This window comes from Sceloporus occidentalis, unplaced genomic scaffold (assembly GCF_023333645.1).
Source record: "Sceloporus occidentalis isolate IW3139 unplaced genomic scaffold, rSceOcc1.0.p SCAF_151, whole genome shotgun sequence".
Taxonomy (NCBI): domain Eukaryota; kingdom Metazoa; phylum Chordata; class Lepidosauria; order Squamata; family Phrynosomatidae; genus Sceloporus; species Sceloporus occidentalis.
This window is the reverse complement of record NW_028317131.1, coordinates 605,315-624,419: the sequence shown is the minus strand read 5'-3', so window position 1 is coordinate 624,419 and position 19,105 is coordinate 605,315. Positions and strand designations below refer to the sequence as shown.

General features: G+C 38.5%; 1 protein-coding gene across 2 annotated transcripts in view; it reads right to left on the bottom strand.

Annotated features, from left to right (window-relative positions):
- Nucleotides 1-19,105, bottom strand: part of LOC149280613 (NADPH oxidase 4-like) — a 67,132-nt gene that overhangs the window by 22,674 nt on the left and 25,353 nt on the right. For both annotated transcript variants that reach the window (XM_089500304.1, XM_089500305.1), the window contains exons 7-12: nt 18,759-18,831; nt 17,539-17,619; nt 13,514-13,733; nt 11,171-11,335; nt 11,001-11,063; nt 6,046-6,106 (exon numbers count right to left, since the gene is read on the bottom strand). In XM_089500304.1, the coding sequence (XP_089356430.1) occupies nt 6,046-6,106; nt 11,001-11,063; nt 11,171-11,335; nt 13,514-13,733; nt 17,539-17,619; nt 18,759-18,831 (663 nt within the window). The remainder of the gene's footprint in view (nt 1-6,045; nt 6,107-11,000; nt 11,064-11,170; nt 11,336-13,513; nt 13,734-17,538; nt 17,620-18,758; nt 18,832-19,105) is intronic.

Below are 19,105 nucleotides of genomic sequence, written 5' to 3'. Positions count from 1 at the left end.
CAGCATCAAAGAAAAGTGGGTTTTATATAATTTCGCTCCAATAAACTTTACCACACTGCGCTTATTCTTTATGGCAATGCTAATGAAGTCCTACTTATCTACTTACATGCTGTTATGAGCCAGAGGTCCCTCTAATAATAAATACTTTTATACCCACAATTATAGACCCTTATTACTAAAGAAAACCATTGCAAGTGTCACCAACTATCTTATTCTTTCACCCGATTAAAGGAGCAAGTTATACATATTGAGTTTAATTTGAGTTCAACTACCCAGTCCAGGTTAAATTGCATCAAATTATAGAGAAGCGAGTAAGGGAGAGATGGCAGGTACTGGAAATCCATCAAGTTACTCTAATTTCCCCTTACGATTGAAGAAGTGCCTTCTGAAGTCATGTATCGCCTTACTCTGTGAACGTTGACTCACTAAAAGTTTAGTAGACCCTTAGGGTGAATGGATAACTCAACCTTTAGAAAAGCAAACCTCCTGGGCTTGAAAAGTGATGGCTGTAAGTGGTCCAGGTTGACCTTACAACACCTGTCCATTTCATCACAGAACATTAGGTCCTCCTAATTCATAACGGGATGGTAGGCTAATTGTTTGCCATTGAACAAAGGTCTACGGTATTTTGGTACTTGGTGTGGCTTTAAGATCACTGACAAAAACCTGAAAATTCGGTTCTAGTTTTCATACTATGAGGTTACCTTTTCTTTTACTCCACGTGATGGAAAGATATGAAAGTCTGAATTCAATCTTTAACAAATGTATCCGAGAATATACAGAAATGATTTCTGGAACCATAAAGATAGCTTTGGTTCACGGCCTCTTCCCTTATCTCTTGGTATAATTCTGTAGAGTTGACAGGCGCAGTTATCCCAAGAGAACCTCATGTATTCCATCACTCCAGTAAATATATTCGGTATTGTCAGTAGCACGGCCTCTAGAAAAACTACTTCTTCGCGTTAAAATTCATACAAGAGTTATTATCAGCAATACATAATTTACTAGTATGGAAAATACAATTTGACAATCATATAATAATAATAAAAAGGAAATATGATGGAGATGGAATTCTAGGAACAGGAATATGTATATATAATTTACGTCGTTGGCGGTCCTAGTCCAGTGGTAAGTGTTGCAGTATGTAGCAATATATTTTTTTTGTTGGTCTCACATTTACATTTTAAGACAAGCTTGATAAAGTCAGGTTTATCGTCTTCAAAGCCACGGAAAATAGAATCCTGAACCAAATAATCCCGCTCTGTGCACAAACGCACTCCCCGTAAATCGGGAGCGCTCTGGGTAGCCTATCCTGAGAAATTCCCATGTATATGTATATGTCACGTAATAGTGACATCACAATGACATCACAACCAATCGCAACATGTTAGGATGCGTATCATGAAGCGTGACATCAACGGGCAGAAACCAGCAGTTTGCAGGATTTCGCAAAAGTAGCAAATTTCTTTAATTTCGCAGTCTCACGCAAAACAGTCAATCTTGAGTTGTCTTTCCCTTGATCGATTTTTAAATGAAATACGCTGAGTTAATTATCCCCAATTTTTGTTGTTTTTATTTACAGTGTTTTTATTTTCTCAAGGGGGGTTCTATTTTCGATATCAATTCAATCTCATTTAATTTTAATTCTATTCTAACATAATTTTCAAATATTCACTGAAAGATTAATTCTATATTTTCTCCTTGAACTGTATTTAGTTAATATACGGTCATATAAAGTCTTGGATCGGAATAGGAAAAAAGGAAATTAACATTGAAACTGGAAATATATTAGTAAGCTATTTTGTCACATTTTGCCATAGATCTCAATTTGCCCTTAATTAGACCATCAAGTTACCATTGTGTACTTTAATTAATTAATTTAATCATGATGAAAGCTATGTGGGAGACAGTTCCCATAAGCAAATTTTTTTTAAATAAGAGCTTTACTCCGAGCATCTCATCCATTATATACAAACTATGATAAAAGAAAGAATGGCGATAAACAAAAAGCCGCTCTTGAGGGGTTTTTTGGTCTTAGATGTTAGCCTCAAACGCATGAGCGATCTTTCCAACACCTTATGTTTAATATCACAATGTAGCCCGGAGCTGTGATACACACAACCCTGCATCAAGTCAAATCTTTGCTCTAATAGACATGGAAAGGGTGCGACCAGTGCTAAAAACTATGCTTTACGTCACTAGAAACCAAAATATTCATCACAAGAGCAAATTGCAAAAGAAATCTTAGAACATTCTCAAAACGGCACAATGGTGGCATCTCAAGGGATCATTTTCATTAACCGGCAAGACGTAGCATGGAAAAAACTGTTAACTCTAAATGGTTTTTTTTCTCGAAAAAAAAGGAAGGGCTCCCACAACTGAAGGAGAAGGCTCTGAACCTACCCCCCTTCCTACTCTCTTTGGATTGGTGCCCCCGGGGCATGGGGGGCGAGAATGGCGCTGTGGCGCGGGTATAATAGGAGGACATTGCATTTGGGAACTATGAATTGTGAGCAGGGTGAGGAAGCTTTGCTTCATTTTCAGGGCTTCGTATGAATCTCAGAATTTACCAAAATCTGGTAAATTTGCAATTACTACGAATCAGAACACCCAAGTCTACATATAGTGGGAATTCAATGGTTAATGTCCAGGACAATTGATTTAAGTGGGTTTGAATATTGTATGTTAAGGGTTTATTGACCAATTATACGATGTCAGTGTCACCGTCTGCTGGATACGTAGGGGCACGGCGGCCATATATTAAAATCCCCATTCTTATCTCTCCCTTGGTGGCAGCTTGCTGATTGTTTTTGATTGGTTAAGGCAGCCTTTGATGACTTCCAGAAAGGACATTAATGAGATAATGATGGCTCTGCCACCACTGTCACGGACCTCAGTTTAGCTGAGGTGAACTTTTAAAAGAGATATTCCCCAAACAATTACGCTGATTGACAAACAAAAAAGTTATTATTAATTGAATTACGGTAAAAGCTGTGACGGGAACTTTAAGGATGGTGACTAAGGTTTCAAAAGTGTCTAGATTTCATTAATTTAACTCAATAAAATAACACCCAAGTGCACGTCTGCCTTGTCACAATATTAGTCACCTTGGAAATGTATCCCAGGGAATCCCATGGAATTAAGCTGAATAGTAGCTAATCATTCATATTAAACTGGGCACGTTACATTGTTACAGTTCTGGATGATAAAAATAACCCTTCCTGGGGGCATTATACAGCATATTTCCTTGTTCGGGAACCTTTCGCACCCTGTCCAAACTTTTAAGTGATACGGTTTATTTTAAGTCTTTAAAATTAGTTATTTCACTTATTTTTGTTAATACTGGAAGTCCGAACAATGTAACAATGATGTCACACGTAGAGTTGTGTGCAACCAGGGCCGGCTCAAGACATAGTGCCGCCTGGGGCGAAGTTTCAAATGAAGCAAACATAGCTATACCAAAAAATGAATAAAAAAAAAACCAGTGTGAGTTCTACTTAAAGCCCCCTCGTTCCCCAATTTGCCATTACATTTGAAGAAGGAATTTGAAGCTACATCTTAATCAGTGACTACCAATATATTAAGACCAATGATATGCCTTTTTAAAACATCCTATGATTTAAATTTTACTCTTCCTTTTGGTCCCAGTCTTGACCAGTTAATAAAGTTCCAAGTGTTTTTTTTTTTCTTTCTTTCTAAAAACTGTCTAATGAACAGCCAATCAGGAATGGAGAATCAGGTGCATGATGGGATGCATCACCTAACCAGAGGCAACAAGAAATGGAAATGTAAACCTTCATTACATGTAACTGTACAGCTGCCATATGGTTCTTTACGGAATGTAAACACGTATAGACGGTTTTTATTCTCTGCGGAATTTTCTTCTTTTTTTTTTTTGCTGAAAGGTCCACTTTCATAATATTGATCACAGCGTCTGCGTCTTTAGAGCCGACAACATATGAAATGTGTGCCTTGCTTCCTCATCAATCAGAAATTGTTAAAGCTTAAATTGTTTGATTGGGATTCGAGCGGACGTCGGAAGTCAAGATCAGCTGCAATTAGGCTGCATTCCTCAACCAGATTGTTGGGTGAGGGGTTTATTGGGATCTAGTGAGCACTCAAAGCTTTTCCTGCATTCTTACATTTTACAGATCTATATAGGCCCTAACTGACCCACGTGGCAAATGCCCTTTGGCCAATGGAGCTGCACACTTACCATTACCCATGCTGGACGGACGTTCCCGCACTTTGTGTGAGTGGAACAGCATAGTGTGTGGTGTGTGCATCCAGCCAGCGGCCATAGGTACATCGTTTTGCAGCTACTGGCCTTAAAGTGCCAGGGACAATTTTCCTCCCTAGTCCGGAGGATACTTGCCATGATACTTGATTCTTAATTATTATTTGATTGTTGCCAAATTTAAAGAAGTAATAGATCTGCTTCACAAACATATACATGCAGCAATGTGAGGGCTAACATTTCTACCCCCAGCCATGGCTGTTACATTACAGATGAAAACCATATAAAAGATTTACAGTGTAATTTCCCCAATTGTCTTGTATGATTATCATAAGTTGGAATAGGGTATGGTAAGAGGGAGGGCTCCGTCTTCAGGGGATAGACCTAGACATCCTTTAGTGGGAGGGAACTGAGTTGGAAGCAGGGGTGAAGTGGGTGGGAGTAGGTGGAGCATGGGCAGGGAATGGGTGTGGCCAAACACCACTCCCCTGCCTGGAGAAAGAAGAAACTGACCCAGAGACCCGGAGAAGCAGGACTTTACCCCGAGACTCCAGGTCAAACCTGCATAGTTACCCGGTATGATTGTTTTTCAATGAATTTTAAACATGTATGATCGATAAAATCATCAAAACAAAATTTTGACAGTTTTCTTTTTTTCTTTCTTTAGTTACCACATCTCTAAATAAATTAATAACAATTCCTTCTTCCGGTTAAACGAGATTAAGCCAATGTAGCAGAACAGTGATTTATTACTTAGAATCGAATGTATACAATTAATGCCAAATTTTATTTACCCCCTCAAAAAAGGAGAATATCTCATTGCCCTGACATAATTTAATTTAGGTGTTGATTAGAGTTGGGGTTAACTTAATTAAAATTAACATTATCTTTCGCATTTATTATTTTCTAACTCATTATCTTGTAAGAATGATTAAATAACCCTGAGACCGATTTAGTAGATCGAATAACAATCATTAATTACTGACTCTTACAATAAAAGACTGGAGCAATTTGCCCCAGGAAGGTATGTCTTCTAATGCACAATACGTTTAATGATTAGCCCTCAAAAGTATTTCAGAAAATGCACAAAAATTGTCTAGTTTAAAAAAAAAATAATAATTTTGAATTAACAGTTTAACTTTATTTAGCTGCTGTTCCACCTATTTTACTGAATGTAACGCTTTTTTTAACAATGCTTTTGAGAAACATCATTCCTATTATTCATTAATGCTTGAAACCTTTCCATAAGTATTTATTCATGTCGAATTTTGCCTCATTCATGATTTTCACCAGGAGCGCTTGATTTTCATGTGACACAAAAGCAGGCATTGATAGCTTGTGACCATAGACGCTGAAAATATTTTCTAAAAATTGTTCAAATTCATTTTGGGGGGGGGGGGATTAAACCTTCAGAGGAAACATTTGACCTCCCTCTTGTTCTCCTCCTTTCAAATAAACTTCCCTCCTGTATTTTTAAATCTAATTACGTATTTAAATGTTTCTATCACGATGTATGTCGTTTTTTTTTATTCCTTATAGACACATAGTTAAGAGCAACAGCGCACGTAAAATTACTTGGGCCATCAAATATGTGTGTTTTAAAAATGTGATGACCATACTATTGTGTTGATTATGTAATAGGAGTTTTCCGACTTTTGAAACTGTATTGCATCATAACTGCCAGCGTTGCTGGGAGCAAGAATGGGGATGACAGTTAGTTCAGTTGATGTAAAAAGAATTTCCTAAAGCTAACAGCGAACACATACAGTAGTGGACACGAAAAGATTCTGAAATGTTTCTGTACGTACCTGTCCAATCCCCCACCACTTTCATGTGAATTGCAAATGTTGCTTTTGTTTCTGATGGGCACTGAAATGAACATATAATACAATTAGGATTTGGCAAAAAATAGTACAAATATTTCATATTTGAGTTTTATAAAACTGGAACTTTTAAATACAATGGAAATTCTATTTTATATATTATATTATATATAACTTTTCAGTATAACCATGTGATGGGTTCCCAGTCCATCATGGTCCTTCTTGCCTAACTCAAGGCTGGCCAAAAGAAAAAGGTAGCTCTCCAGCTATTCCAGGACTACAGGGTTTATTCGCTTAACCGGGCGTTTGCAGGAGGGTTAAACATTTCATCCCAATGACTCGATCCCAGTGAGCTTCTCCTTCCAGAAGGGTTTACCCGGTCCTGTATAATGGTCAGTTAACGTGGGGAGCCTGGCAGAAGAACCTTACCTAGCTTCATAATCCACAAACCCTCAAACCTCTATGTTTCATGGGCAGCTGAAAACCTACATTTCCGCAGATGTCTGGAGGGCAGAAATATTTGCCCTCTGATAGCACTGATCTCCCTTACTTACTCACATATGGTTGAGTTGTTTGTCCTCCATGTCTCCTGATGTCCCTATACGTTGCATTTCTGAATTGGTGGTTTTGACTTTATGTTATGTGAAGGTAACCATATAGAGTACCCCACGCAATGTACATTATTTATTCTCACAATAATTTTGTATTTATTTCTTTATTTTAACTTAATTTCCTTCTAAAATGAATTAAGGCTCATAATGAACAAGAAATAGCTTTTCCATCAAGGTCTCTTGCAATTAGCGCGTGTTAGAGTATGCAAATGGAAAAGCCTCTAACGGCAGCTGTTAGTGGTTGCAAATCGTATTTATGACACTTTTTATATTCAGTTGCTGCTTGAATAGAGAACTGGGCTGAAAAATATGTTTTTTTTCATGCATAGTATAATTGTAACATATATGTATCTATAGAGACATTTTTTTTCTTTCCCCAGAATGAAAAAAAAATACAACATCAAGCCTCTGGAGTTCTAAATCACACACCTTCAGATAGCTGTTTGCATTCTGAGATAAGATGAAGTCTTTCAGCAAATTCATGTTTAATTTAAGGAGTCGCTGTCTGCAACCTGTGATTATGAATAATATTAAAGTACTTAAGGCCACATATAAAATCTTGCGGTTTCATTACTTATAGGCGACCAAGAACAGAAAATACTTAAGATCTGACAGTAAGGCCAGACTGGGGATGACTATGTGGCCCTGCCGCTTTAAGGCCAGTGGCCGCCAGCTGGACAGTAGCCAGCTGGATAAGCACAGTAGATGAAATCTGTTGTAATGATGATAATCTGGGATGTGCCACGCAGCACACTGTCTCTATTCACGTTTGGGAACACCTATGCTTTGCCCTTAAGTATAGGCTTTTACCCCAATCTCAGTGTCTCATGATGAATGTTCAGCTTCTTGGGGTTAAGAAAAGCTGATGCCTTCATATTTTACTCTGATTTAATGAGATCTAAATGTCTTAATTTATGCCTATATTACTGCCATATTACAGCTGAAAACCCTGCTTGAATACAGGTTTCATTGTTGTGAATATCTTTACCTCCTGACAAGCCACAGTGCATTGCAAATATACATGTGCAAATGGGCCAAAAACAATTCAGACATTTTTTTTGTTCATTTTTGGCCTATTAGTTTTATCTTCTTTCTTCAATCTTCTATCTTCGTCCGCACTGCAGGCTCCGACATTTTGGTGGAAATTCCTGCCGGGTTATGTCTGCGGAGATGCGTACAAAGATAGAAGATAGCAGACTGAATAGAAGGGAGAAGATAAAAGACAGAAGATAAAGAAAAGATGCGGAAGCAGAATTGGTCGGCAGCATCGGAAGTGGTCGGCAGAGACGGTAGAGAAACATTTAGAGAGCGTGAGAGAGAGAATGAGGCTGTGAGAGCGTGTGAATGAATGTGAGTCCATATATTTTGGATTAAAATTTAGAGCTTTTTGCTTTGTTTGGGGAGGGGGATCTGGCCTCGTTTTCATGCCTTTGTACAAATCACTGAATTTACCAACATTCTGTAAATATGCAATTAATTCGAATCCGAATGCACAAGTACAATTGTCAGCATTCCACAAAAACAGGACTTGTCCTGGGACAGCTAGAACATAAGCCTGGTTGTCCATGCTGCCCCACCAATTTTGCTTTAATTGGCATCTATAGTGTGTGTAAATATGCTTTAATTGTATAGCTTTTGTGATCCTCAGTTCTGAAGGCCTCATCTCCATAAAAATATTGAGATTCTAAAGAGAGTTGAGAAGAGAGCGAAAAGCTTGCAGGATAAAAATAATCAGAAAAAGACGGAGGGATCTCAATATGTCCGGGTTGAATGCAAGAAGAAAGAGGGGAGATGTGATAGAAACATTTAAATGCATAATGGGAATTTAAGGAGGGGAAGTTTATTCCAAAAGACGAAAAAAATGTTACAAGAGATCATAACATAATGAAGTTTCTCTTCACTGAGATGATGGTAGATAAGTGGAACAGCCTGCTAGTAGAAGCGGTAGAGGCTAATACAGTAAAGGAATTTAAACAGCTGGTCCCGGGAGTGATAGATTTGAGTTTTCTCCAGTTGTCACCGGATCACAGGTGAGGAGTAAACTAATTAACAATAATTTCCAGATTAGCAAATTCTGTCCTGGAACACAGCTCAGAATTACATAAAAAATGTAGTTTAAAGGTAGATATAATTCACGCCTTCACAGTTACCAAAACATTACGACAATCTAAGTTAACGGCCATTGCATAAATACCTCTTCTGTTTTGTCGTGCGAGGCTTAATCTGTTTCCAACACACACTTAGAGGTACATTTCAGCCTACCGAGCATACAAACCAATTCTCAGAGGACATTCTGGGCACCCGTTTGTCCCCTTTCTCTGCGATCAGTTAGAATTCAGCTTACAAAGGTTATTTTAAAAAAGCAAACAAACAATCAGAAACATAAGATACAGAGCATCATGGGAAATAAAAACTTTAGCTAACAAGACTAAAGCAATAAACCCATAACTACATTTTTCAAAAAAGATCTCTTTGCTGTATTTTTTCCAGGTGCCACTCAAGCTCTATATTATATTTGAACTATTTTTTTTATTTTTTCTTTCATTTCCTCCCGTGCATCTACGATTTTAATATCTGGAGAGGGCAATGGTTGTAATTTTTATTATTATAAGATGCTTGAAAATAATCACAGAATCCCCTTTATTTTGCATCATCGCAATATTTTGGGTTAAAAAAAAAATCTATAAAATATTTAATTTCACCAAAACTTACATTCCATGCCATCATTAAACAGTTTGCTGGGCTTTAAAAAAAAGGGGGTGACATTGAGGCGAAAAAAAAAGTAATTTCCAATATCCGTTAGTGTCATCAAATGTAATTATTCTAATTTGATGTAACCCTCCTGATTTATACAGAGTCAGTAGTTATTAATGTCTGAGTAAGAGGAGATAAGTGGCACACATTTAAGAAATGCATCTTCTGAACTGTACAACACCAAAAAGACTTGTATTGAGGCCAACGGCAAAGCTGTGACCTACATAAACACACCTGCTAATAGAATGCTTTCCAAAATGGACGGTCACAAATTCGCAGTAGTCCTAATTATGTCATAACGCACTGACTGCTCACTTCTGTTTCATTAGATTAAGTGCTATAACTGAACCCATCTATTTTTACCACTCGGATGAATAATTGTGTGGAATTCTATGACGTAGCTCAAAAAGTATCATTGTGCTTCAAATAATATAAAGAACTTTAGATCGTGTTGGCCAAGTATTCATGTTGGGCACTGCATTAGGAGAGAACCTCAGCCGCTCGGAGGACCTTCCTCGGGAGCCACCATCCTTTCTACTGAGCCCCAGGATATGCATATCTGGGTGGGAAAGCTCAGGGGAGCTATTGCCCCAGGCTCAGGGTATCCGTGTGAAGGGGCAGATTCTCAAAGTCTAGAACTGACCCCTTCCTATTCTTCAGCACTATGATCATATGCCAACCGGTGCTTTTGCTACCAGTTTGTTGATGACAAGTCAAGGTTTCCATAACGACTGGTATTAAGGCCATTTGGGCAACACGCTTGGCGAGTCACTACATAGAATCTTCACGGTAGGCTATTAAAAGGGTTAATATTTCAAGCATCTCAGGTTCAGCTCATTAAGAAAGTTCCCAGGCATGAGGAGATGATGTCATACCCAGGAGCTCTGCCTCATCAAGACTATCCACATGATTGGGTACAACACACAATGGCGATCACCCTTGTAACTGAACCAATTGGCAGCGGCGCAGCATGGATCCAGAGCGCCAAACTTATACAGACTTGGGTAAAACTGGTGATCAAAATAAATATTCCAGCAAAGGTTTTCATGGCGTTTTTCCTAATTTCTAGAAAAGTACAGCCATTCTTGTAACCTTTGGAAAATGAGAAGCAATTATCTATAGAATAGAGAATATTTTCAACTTGGGTGCTATTAATGTAAATATTCACATTTTATAAATCTGCCAGCTTTGTTTTTCTTTGATACCGTTCACCGTTTTATTTGTTCATGTAAGGATGTAATCAAATTCATGTAAGGATGTCATCAAATTTAATTAAGTACACATAATCCATATTTACCTGCAAACTTCACAAACCCGGTATTTTGAAAAAAAAAAGTAAATTTCATTTAATTTAACAGTATTTCAGTTCACAAACCGTTTCACGTTAATTTGTGTTTCTGCAAAAGTGAACTATTTCCAAGAAGTCAAGAAAATAACCGTATCGTGTTTACTTGTTTTCAATATTTCATCAACATCATGAAGATGTTATATATTAATAAAAGTATTAAAAAGTATAAAACAGTTTGCTTAGCACAGGCAAGAAGAGATAATTAAAAAAGAAAAATGTGTTCTTACCATTGTCAGGGTAAATGGATGATTTTCCAATGAAGACACTCTGGGACACTGCAGAATTATGTACTGAAAGGAAAAAAGGTCAAGTATGTTTGCAAAAAAAGATACAAGTTCTTCTCAAATAACTAATATACCATTTCAAACAATGCCATCAGGACAGCTGAATTACTCACTTGGCCGGGACTGGCACTAAAGTTTTCTTTTATCATGCGGATTTCGATGACATCACAAGGATGACGTATTACAGAGGTGATAGTAACAGGTTTAGTGCTTCTAATGTATCTATACAATCTCTCCATACAGTAGAGGCACAAAGGTCCAGTGATCCAGATCCAAGTCTAGAAAAATACAGAAAAGGTTTTTAATTAATATATTTTCTCAAACTTGGGCATGCTTTGATTATGTCCTTGGGGCAGCCTCTGTTTGGAGAGGGGTGGTGTTTGGCTCCCTGCCGAATCCTGTTTACGCCTCTCACTTTTCTTACATATAAAGGACTAGTCCTGACTCTGTGCACAACAAGCTCCGCCTTCCAAACATGGCTTACTCCACCCAGGAGGAGCAGGATTTAAGGGCTTGAGGACCACATCCTTTGAATGTTCTCAGGTAAGATTATGCTGGTGTTATATATCTCTATACAGGCTTATAATTTACCATATGTCTCAGATATGCTGTCCTCGAGGTCTTCCCTTATCTCTGGTACCTGAGAACTTTAGGGCCAATCTATGGGAGGTGAGGCTAGTTATGAGGAGGCTAGCAATAGAGGATGGGAGTGGGTGGAGCTTAAAACAATTAAACCCCACCTTGAGATCATATGACTACACCGAAGACCAGGTGATCACCTGCCATATCCTGATCATCTGGCCAAATCCTGCAAATTTCCAATAACCACATTCTGGCACCCAGAGTGTTAATAAATAAAGTCACAATTCTGCAAGTTACATCCAGATTGGAGCTTTCAAAGCTAATTATTTTGAGTGATTCCATATAAACAAAATATGTTGTTTAGAAATCAGCAGAGACTATTTTTGACTGTCTCATTTTGTTGATTTGTAGAATATCATTTGAGAATCGCAGCTCTGCTGCGTTTTCGTAGAATCCCCCAAACTGGCTAGAATAGGCTGATTAGTCCATTTTGTTTATAGCATACAGTAACAAATGTATAATAACTTGCACAGAGAAACACCCACATAATCCAAGGTTAACGCCATCAGCCTTAAAGAATCATAATGGTAAATTGAGCTCGGATGCAAGAGACTGGTATGTAGCGGTCTAATTAGAATCCAGTCATTTACTATGTGTGAATAAATTGATGGATTCCAAATTGTTGGATGGATTAAGAACAGAACATACAGAATATATATATATATATATATATATATATATATATATACACAGTATATATATATATATATATATATATATGTATATGTATGTATGTGTGGGTTGGGGCAGAATAGTTAGAAAGAGGATGAAAAATGTAAAAAGGCAGACAAGATAGAAGAAAAAAGGGAAAGATGGTGGAAAAAGGGGAGGAAAAGATGTAAGAAGTATGAAGTGAAGCAGAAAAAAAAGAGATTGCCAAAGAGGGAGGAAAAATGGCACAGACAGAAAAAAGACCCCAAGATGTAGAAAGTAGAGAAAAAGAGGAAAAAAGAGGTTGCAAAATCAGGAAATTCAGAGAAGGGGGCCCTACCCATGTAATTGCTCCAGGGCCCAAAGCTACTTAATCTGGGCTTGGTTATTAGATCATAAGAGTTTAGCGATGGAGGGCTGACAACTGTGTCCCTTTCACAGACATACATAAAAGGGTTAATGGTACCGCTCAAAGAATATGAGAGGGCAAAAGGGAAACAAGAAAGGGCAGCCCGTGAAGGTCTGTACTGGGGTGACCTTTCCGATCAGAAAATCATCCCCGGCGGCTAGTGGCGCCATGTCTCCTCATCCCTTTTAATTTGTTCCTTAAGTGTTGCGTCACCTAAACAATAACGAATTGAACTCTCTAGCCTGTCAAGCAAATAACTCTTACGGCTCTCATTCGATAGTTTTTTTTTCTGAAGGTTTCATTGCAAAACACAATACAAGCTTTTTCGGTTTCTATGGTAACAGCCAACCAGTGCTGGCGTTTGTGTCCCATGACAAATAAGCCTTCCCAGCTAAAAATCTAGAATAGGCACAATTGAGTTAAAAAAAATTAATTCTCGGAGCCGCCGGGACATTTTAATGCCGCTTTATTTTTGAAATTGTATAATTCAGCAGAATATTCTATTATATTTAAAAATATATTTAAAAATATACTATTAAAGGTTGGCAACAATCTGATATAATGTATCATTCCAACCTATACGTGCTTCTGCAACACAATTAGGTGGCCCACAAATTTTATTTTTTTCCCCATTAAAAGAAAGAAAATCACTAATTCCCTACAGAATAATAATTTCTACAATTGGTTCTTAAGACTTTCCAGTAACCTCACATGAAGCATATATTTATTACATTAAAGAACAAAATGAAAATACCATTGGGAAATGCGGCTGGAATTTTGGTTGCTTGGTGCATAACGTTCCCGACGTATTCCTAATTGGCGGTTCCTCTTGTGAAGAAAAGCTCCTCTCGATGGACTCCGGAGATTCTCCTCCATCCACAGCACTCAATGGAATGTAATCATTGATGGTTCTGTTTAGATAGAGGCAGCCAGGAGGATGCTCTTCTAAATTACTCTGATATTTTAGCACACCTCTAGAAAATAAATGAAATGGGATAAGTGCGAGCTGAAGTGCTAATTAGCACGAATTTGAGAGAACTTGAACTGGGTGATTAAAGAACATATTCTTGGGGTTGGAGTGTCTCACAACAAAGTTCACCAAGTACTTAGGAACTGAAGTTGATGGTCCACTTCAGCATCGGAAAAAAAATGATATTGTAATTAAGTATCTTCTAATTGGTATATCGCACGCAGATGCTAAGAGGACTCATGGATCTCATGCGTATGGATTATGTCCACTGGCACAATTAAATGAACATTAATAAATGTCTGGATCTCTACTGAATTTGGAACGGGGTTATAAAAACATAGGCACATGTGTACTAAACCGTGCAAAGTGTCTCCATTATGTCCATGTAAGGTTTACAGGTTAAAGTAAGCATATTAAACAGTCCCTTTATTCATATACTATGGAGAACATAGAAGCTTCTTCTTCCAGGATCGGTGTGATTATTCCTTCCCTATAGCAACATTTCCGATTGTTGCTGATTGGTTCATGCAGCCTTTGTAGGGTTTTGGTGAGGAGAAGTGACAGAACATTAACGAGAAGAAAGTACATTATGCTGGCCCGGCCAACAACCTCAGATTTCATGAGGTGAACATTGAAACCAAATATCTCCGCAAATTTGCATCACTTTAAACAGAAAGCGCGTACAATGTGGTAGTTTTAATAAATGAATGGATTTTTTTTATTACGTTTCCCTTTAATGCTTCAAAGGATGTTCTCACCTCGAAAAAAATATAGGAAAAAATATAGAAAGCAGGTTTACCAGGTTTTTTAACTTCCTCTGGGTAGATGGAGTCAGTTCTCAGGGTCACAAGGGATGAGGCTGACTCCATAGCCTCATCCCATATTGAATTTAAGATATCCAAACTTAATAAGCGCTTCTTTACTAGTGAGAGCCCTACCTGAATGCACATGACCCACCCAAAAATATATCCCATACCCCTACCTCTCAGTGGCTCTGACAAGGTACCTACCCCAATCCCAGGGCGTGAGGGCGGATGGGCAGATTCTGAAGGGTTTCACAGTCTGGAGCTGAGTCCTTCATATTCTGTCCCATCAAAGGAAGAGTTTTCTATTTTTTTTAGCCATAATAGTCTTGTTCTAGATTCTCCCTTCATGCTTGCAAATGTTTCTATCACATCTCCTCTCTCTTCTTTCCTCCAAGCCCTCCTCCGAACTCTCTCTAGACTGTCCATATCCTTCTCTCCAGAACCGTACATAACCCTCTAGGTGAGGTCTCAACGGAGATCTATCAAGTGGCTGAACCTCCTCCCTCTTCTTGTTACTAATGTCACTCATCTTTGGAGTGACCATTTTTGGTTTCTTTTATGAGTCCTTTAGGGATTTATGAAGCCATTTATTTTTACCTTGATATATAAAGTGCTTACTGGGAGATTGCTATGAAAATGTTACGCTTCTTTTCAGGACACTGCGCTGTTGTCCTTGGGTAAATATTCAGATAAATAAGCCTGCCGGTGATTTTGAAGCAGCTCATATCTATACGTCTTCTTTTGTTTAGCCGAGGCTCCGTACTGACAGTAAAATAACAGAGGAGTTACTGTCACATCTGAGACATCTGAGACATAACCGAATCCAGCATTGTGACTGAATCCTCCATCGCTTGTATTGTTATTATTACTCTTATTAAATGTTCAATTTTAGGTTGTCCTCTATTTTTCAGCTCTGACAAATTCATTTATTGAAACTATACCTTCCGTATATTGTTTAAATCGCTGTAAATGTTTTGGAGGTGCTTTAGAGTGCCAAATCTGTATGCTGTACATGGTACCATTCTGTTGGGCAAATATGGCGCTCATCACTGAGCGCTACATAATCACTTCTGTGGTTTAGTAGAGTTATCTAGTAGCAGCTGTCTCTGGGTTTATAAAAGAAAATATAAAATTATAAGTCCACATGGTTTAAGTTTAACCTTCTGGAAGCTGTTAACATGAGCAGTCTGTGGCAGAACCAGCATTATCTATTGTAATAAAATGTATAAGGCCAATACAAACTTCAAATAATTGGATCACATATAAATGTATGTGCGTCAAAAATAGGCAGAGTCACTTAGATGCAAACAAAGGTAAAACATTTAATACGAACAAAAAATAGAAGAAGAATATAAAAAGTAGATAACAAAAATAATATAAAACAAGTCTTACAAAACCTTGGAGAGGAATTTAGTTAATGACATCTGTCCTATGCATTCCTGAGGATGGAGGGAGGGATTGTTGGGACGAGAAGAGTCCGTGGATGGCAAGTACATCTCCCCTCTACCTCCCCTCCTATGCTTCTCCAAGGCCTTAACTTATATACACGGTTTGAATAATGATGTCAGTCTTTTTAGTCTATTGGTCTTCACCTAATTGGGTAAACATGCTCACTAAGATCTTTACACGTCGAAACCCTATTTTAGGTGGTGGCTGTACGCATACTGTAATGCCCTTTTAGAGTAAGAACTATACCATGCATTAGCAAGCTTCTATCCTATCTATAGAATGCCTGTTCAGCAAATCCTTCATTCCATATTTTAAGGTCAAGGAAACCTTGAAGCCTATCATTGAAACATATTAATATATCTTAATAATCATTTATTTATGAACAATGATTACATATCTTAGACTATTGCCTATACCAATAATTATATATGGTCCATTTCATATTACTAGGGTTAAAAGAGATGTTAAATGTGTTAGAATCTTTTACATCTATTCAATGTTTTGCCCTTCAAGATCTACACCCTACCCAACCCATATAAATGCTGCTCCAATCAATGACAATCAGCACCTTAACAAGCATTCAAATCAATATGTAGATTCTGAGAACAGGAGGTTAAGATGGCAGCTACCATGGAACCATGGGTGGAAACGGAGGCAAAAGGACAATTGCCCCCTCCCCCAAGAAAGCTGGTCGAATGCTTCACAAGTACCTCTTTATCCCTCTAGTTTTAAGAAGGCAAGATAGGGTCACGTAAGGTTGTGTTACATGACCCCAAGGGAGTAGATTGGCATTGAGCTGAATGGAAGGCAAGCTGAGGCAGGACCAGCTTTAGGGGTTTGCGACACGACATCCTAGAGGGCTGATGTTTTAACCCAACGCATTGCACTGAAGCTGCGTACGCTGCGATGGAGCACCGAAGCAGAGGTCTGTAGGACCAGACTTTGTGCTACCACCACAGGACCTGAGAAGACAGAAAAGGATAGAGAGAGCGAAAAGGTAAGAGATGAGGAGATAGATAGTGGAAAAAGGGAATAGATTGTAAGACAAGGGAGGGATACTGTAGCTAGTAACGTAAGAGATGAGAAAGGAAAGCAATATATAGTATAGAATAGATAGTAAGAATATGGAGACGTGCTCAATATGTGTCAGTACAGCCAGAAACATCTTGTAAAGGTAGAACTTGATATACATAACTGAGAAGTTCCTCCTTACATGAGGAAATATGGGTAGACTAGATTCCTATGGATCTTATCATTAACCAAAAAAACTCTTGAGAATAAGGAAACATGTAGACTTAACATTAAGACATAAAACGCTGTAACTGTTCCTTTAATATATGGAATATGATGGTTCTATATAAAACAATAATTATTATTATAATAATAATATAAGACTGGTAGCCCATACCGCCTCCCTAGTAAAAAATGTACACCATCCGCACAAAAGCCAAAGAGATAAGAACGGCAAAAATAAGTCTGTATACCACAAATTGTCCAAATTCCAAACTTTTTACTTCTCTAGGAAAAGTTATAACTGGAGTTTTGGAGACTTACCCGGAAGCATGAATCAGCAGAAGAACATAGAAGACAAAGAACAGGTTGTGGGTGTGCAAGAAGATGTCATAATTTGAAGCTCTGCAATGACAGTTTAATAATTACCATACACACTTAATGCATTGTGATACACAGAGCATGCTATTAATCTGCTCAGCTACATATACATGCAGGAAAGGCTTTCACCGTGGACTCCAACAATACAATGTATTTAAAGGGAGTCATTTATTAAAGTCAGCGTTCGCTTATTGTTAAAGGTATATCCAGAAAATCCTGAGTCTTGGAGTGGCATGGAATTGGAAGGTCAGGAAGTTTTACTTTACCGGGAGGGTGGTAGATTCGTGGAACTGTCCCCCATTAGAGGTGGTAGAGGCTAATATGGTGAGGGAATTAAATGATGACGTAAGCGACAGCGGGATTGTGCCTTACGTGCTTATGCTGGCGCATTGTGCCAAGGACATATCCAGTGGGCGACCCCAACACTTGATCTGATGCAGTGAGAATCGGGCACTATCAACCAGCAGCCCACCAGGCATTTGCCCGGAGTGCTACATGGCCATACCTCGGAACTCCCCAGGTTTCACCCGGAGATTGTCGGATGAGCGCAGCTTCTCCGGTTCTCTGGGTCAAGACCAGAATCCTCCAGGTCGCGGGAGCTTGACACGCCCCGCCCCCGCCCATTTTCCATTGAAATGGGAGTGTTTCCCGCTGCCGTCAGCGAGAATGCCCACCGACGTCAGCGGGAACTCACACCGGCATCGCAGGACGGCCCGGTAACATCAGTGGGCAGTCCTGGCCGCGTCCCGCAAGGGAAGGCTCCGGGTAGCCGGAGCCCAGAAATTCCCAGGTATGCACATGGTTAGTCCAGGCCTGGATTTACTAATGAGGGAACCAAATAATTCTAATTAAGGTTCTAATCTAAACCATGACTTGTCAGGAGATAAAAACATTCCGAATAAAGTCACCTGTATTTAAGCTGAAATTTTCAGCTGTCACACAGCAGTGAGAATAGAACTATATATATATATATATATATATATATATATATATACTGCCAGTGTTACCGTGAAATTGTTCCCCTTGCTTCTCCTAATTTTAACCCCGCACTTAACAACCAAGACATGATAAGGGTAATAAAGCCCAGTAAAAAGTCTTGGTATGCCTTGGTGAAATATTTCCTAGGACTATACTACACATAGAAAATGATAGCCAGTCATTACCTGATTGTAGCCGTGGAGGCTGTGTACATCAGAAACAAAATCACCACCATTAGAATTCCAGTTAATCCAGGAACTGAAAAAGAAAAAGTAAAAAAGAACTTTAACCCCTTAATGACAAAGCTTGTTCATATACCGGCTTAAAATGCATTGTTTTCAATGGGTTTAGGGACCGTCCATTGTCCTTAAGGGGTTAAGAGACGTTCTAGTATCCCAGCCAGATCTCCTTAACATCAAAGAACGACTTTGAGACCTACTCCAAAAATGTATGTAATAAGTGGCATTCCAGAGATCACGTTGTTTTATTGTTGTATGCTTTCAATGTACTTTTTCTTAGTATATCTAAAGGG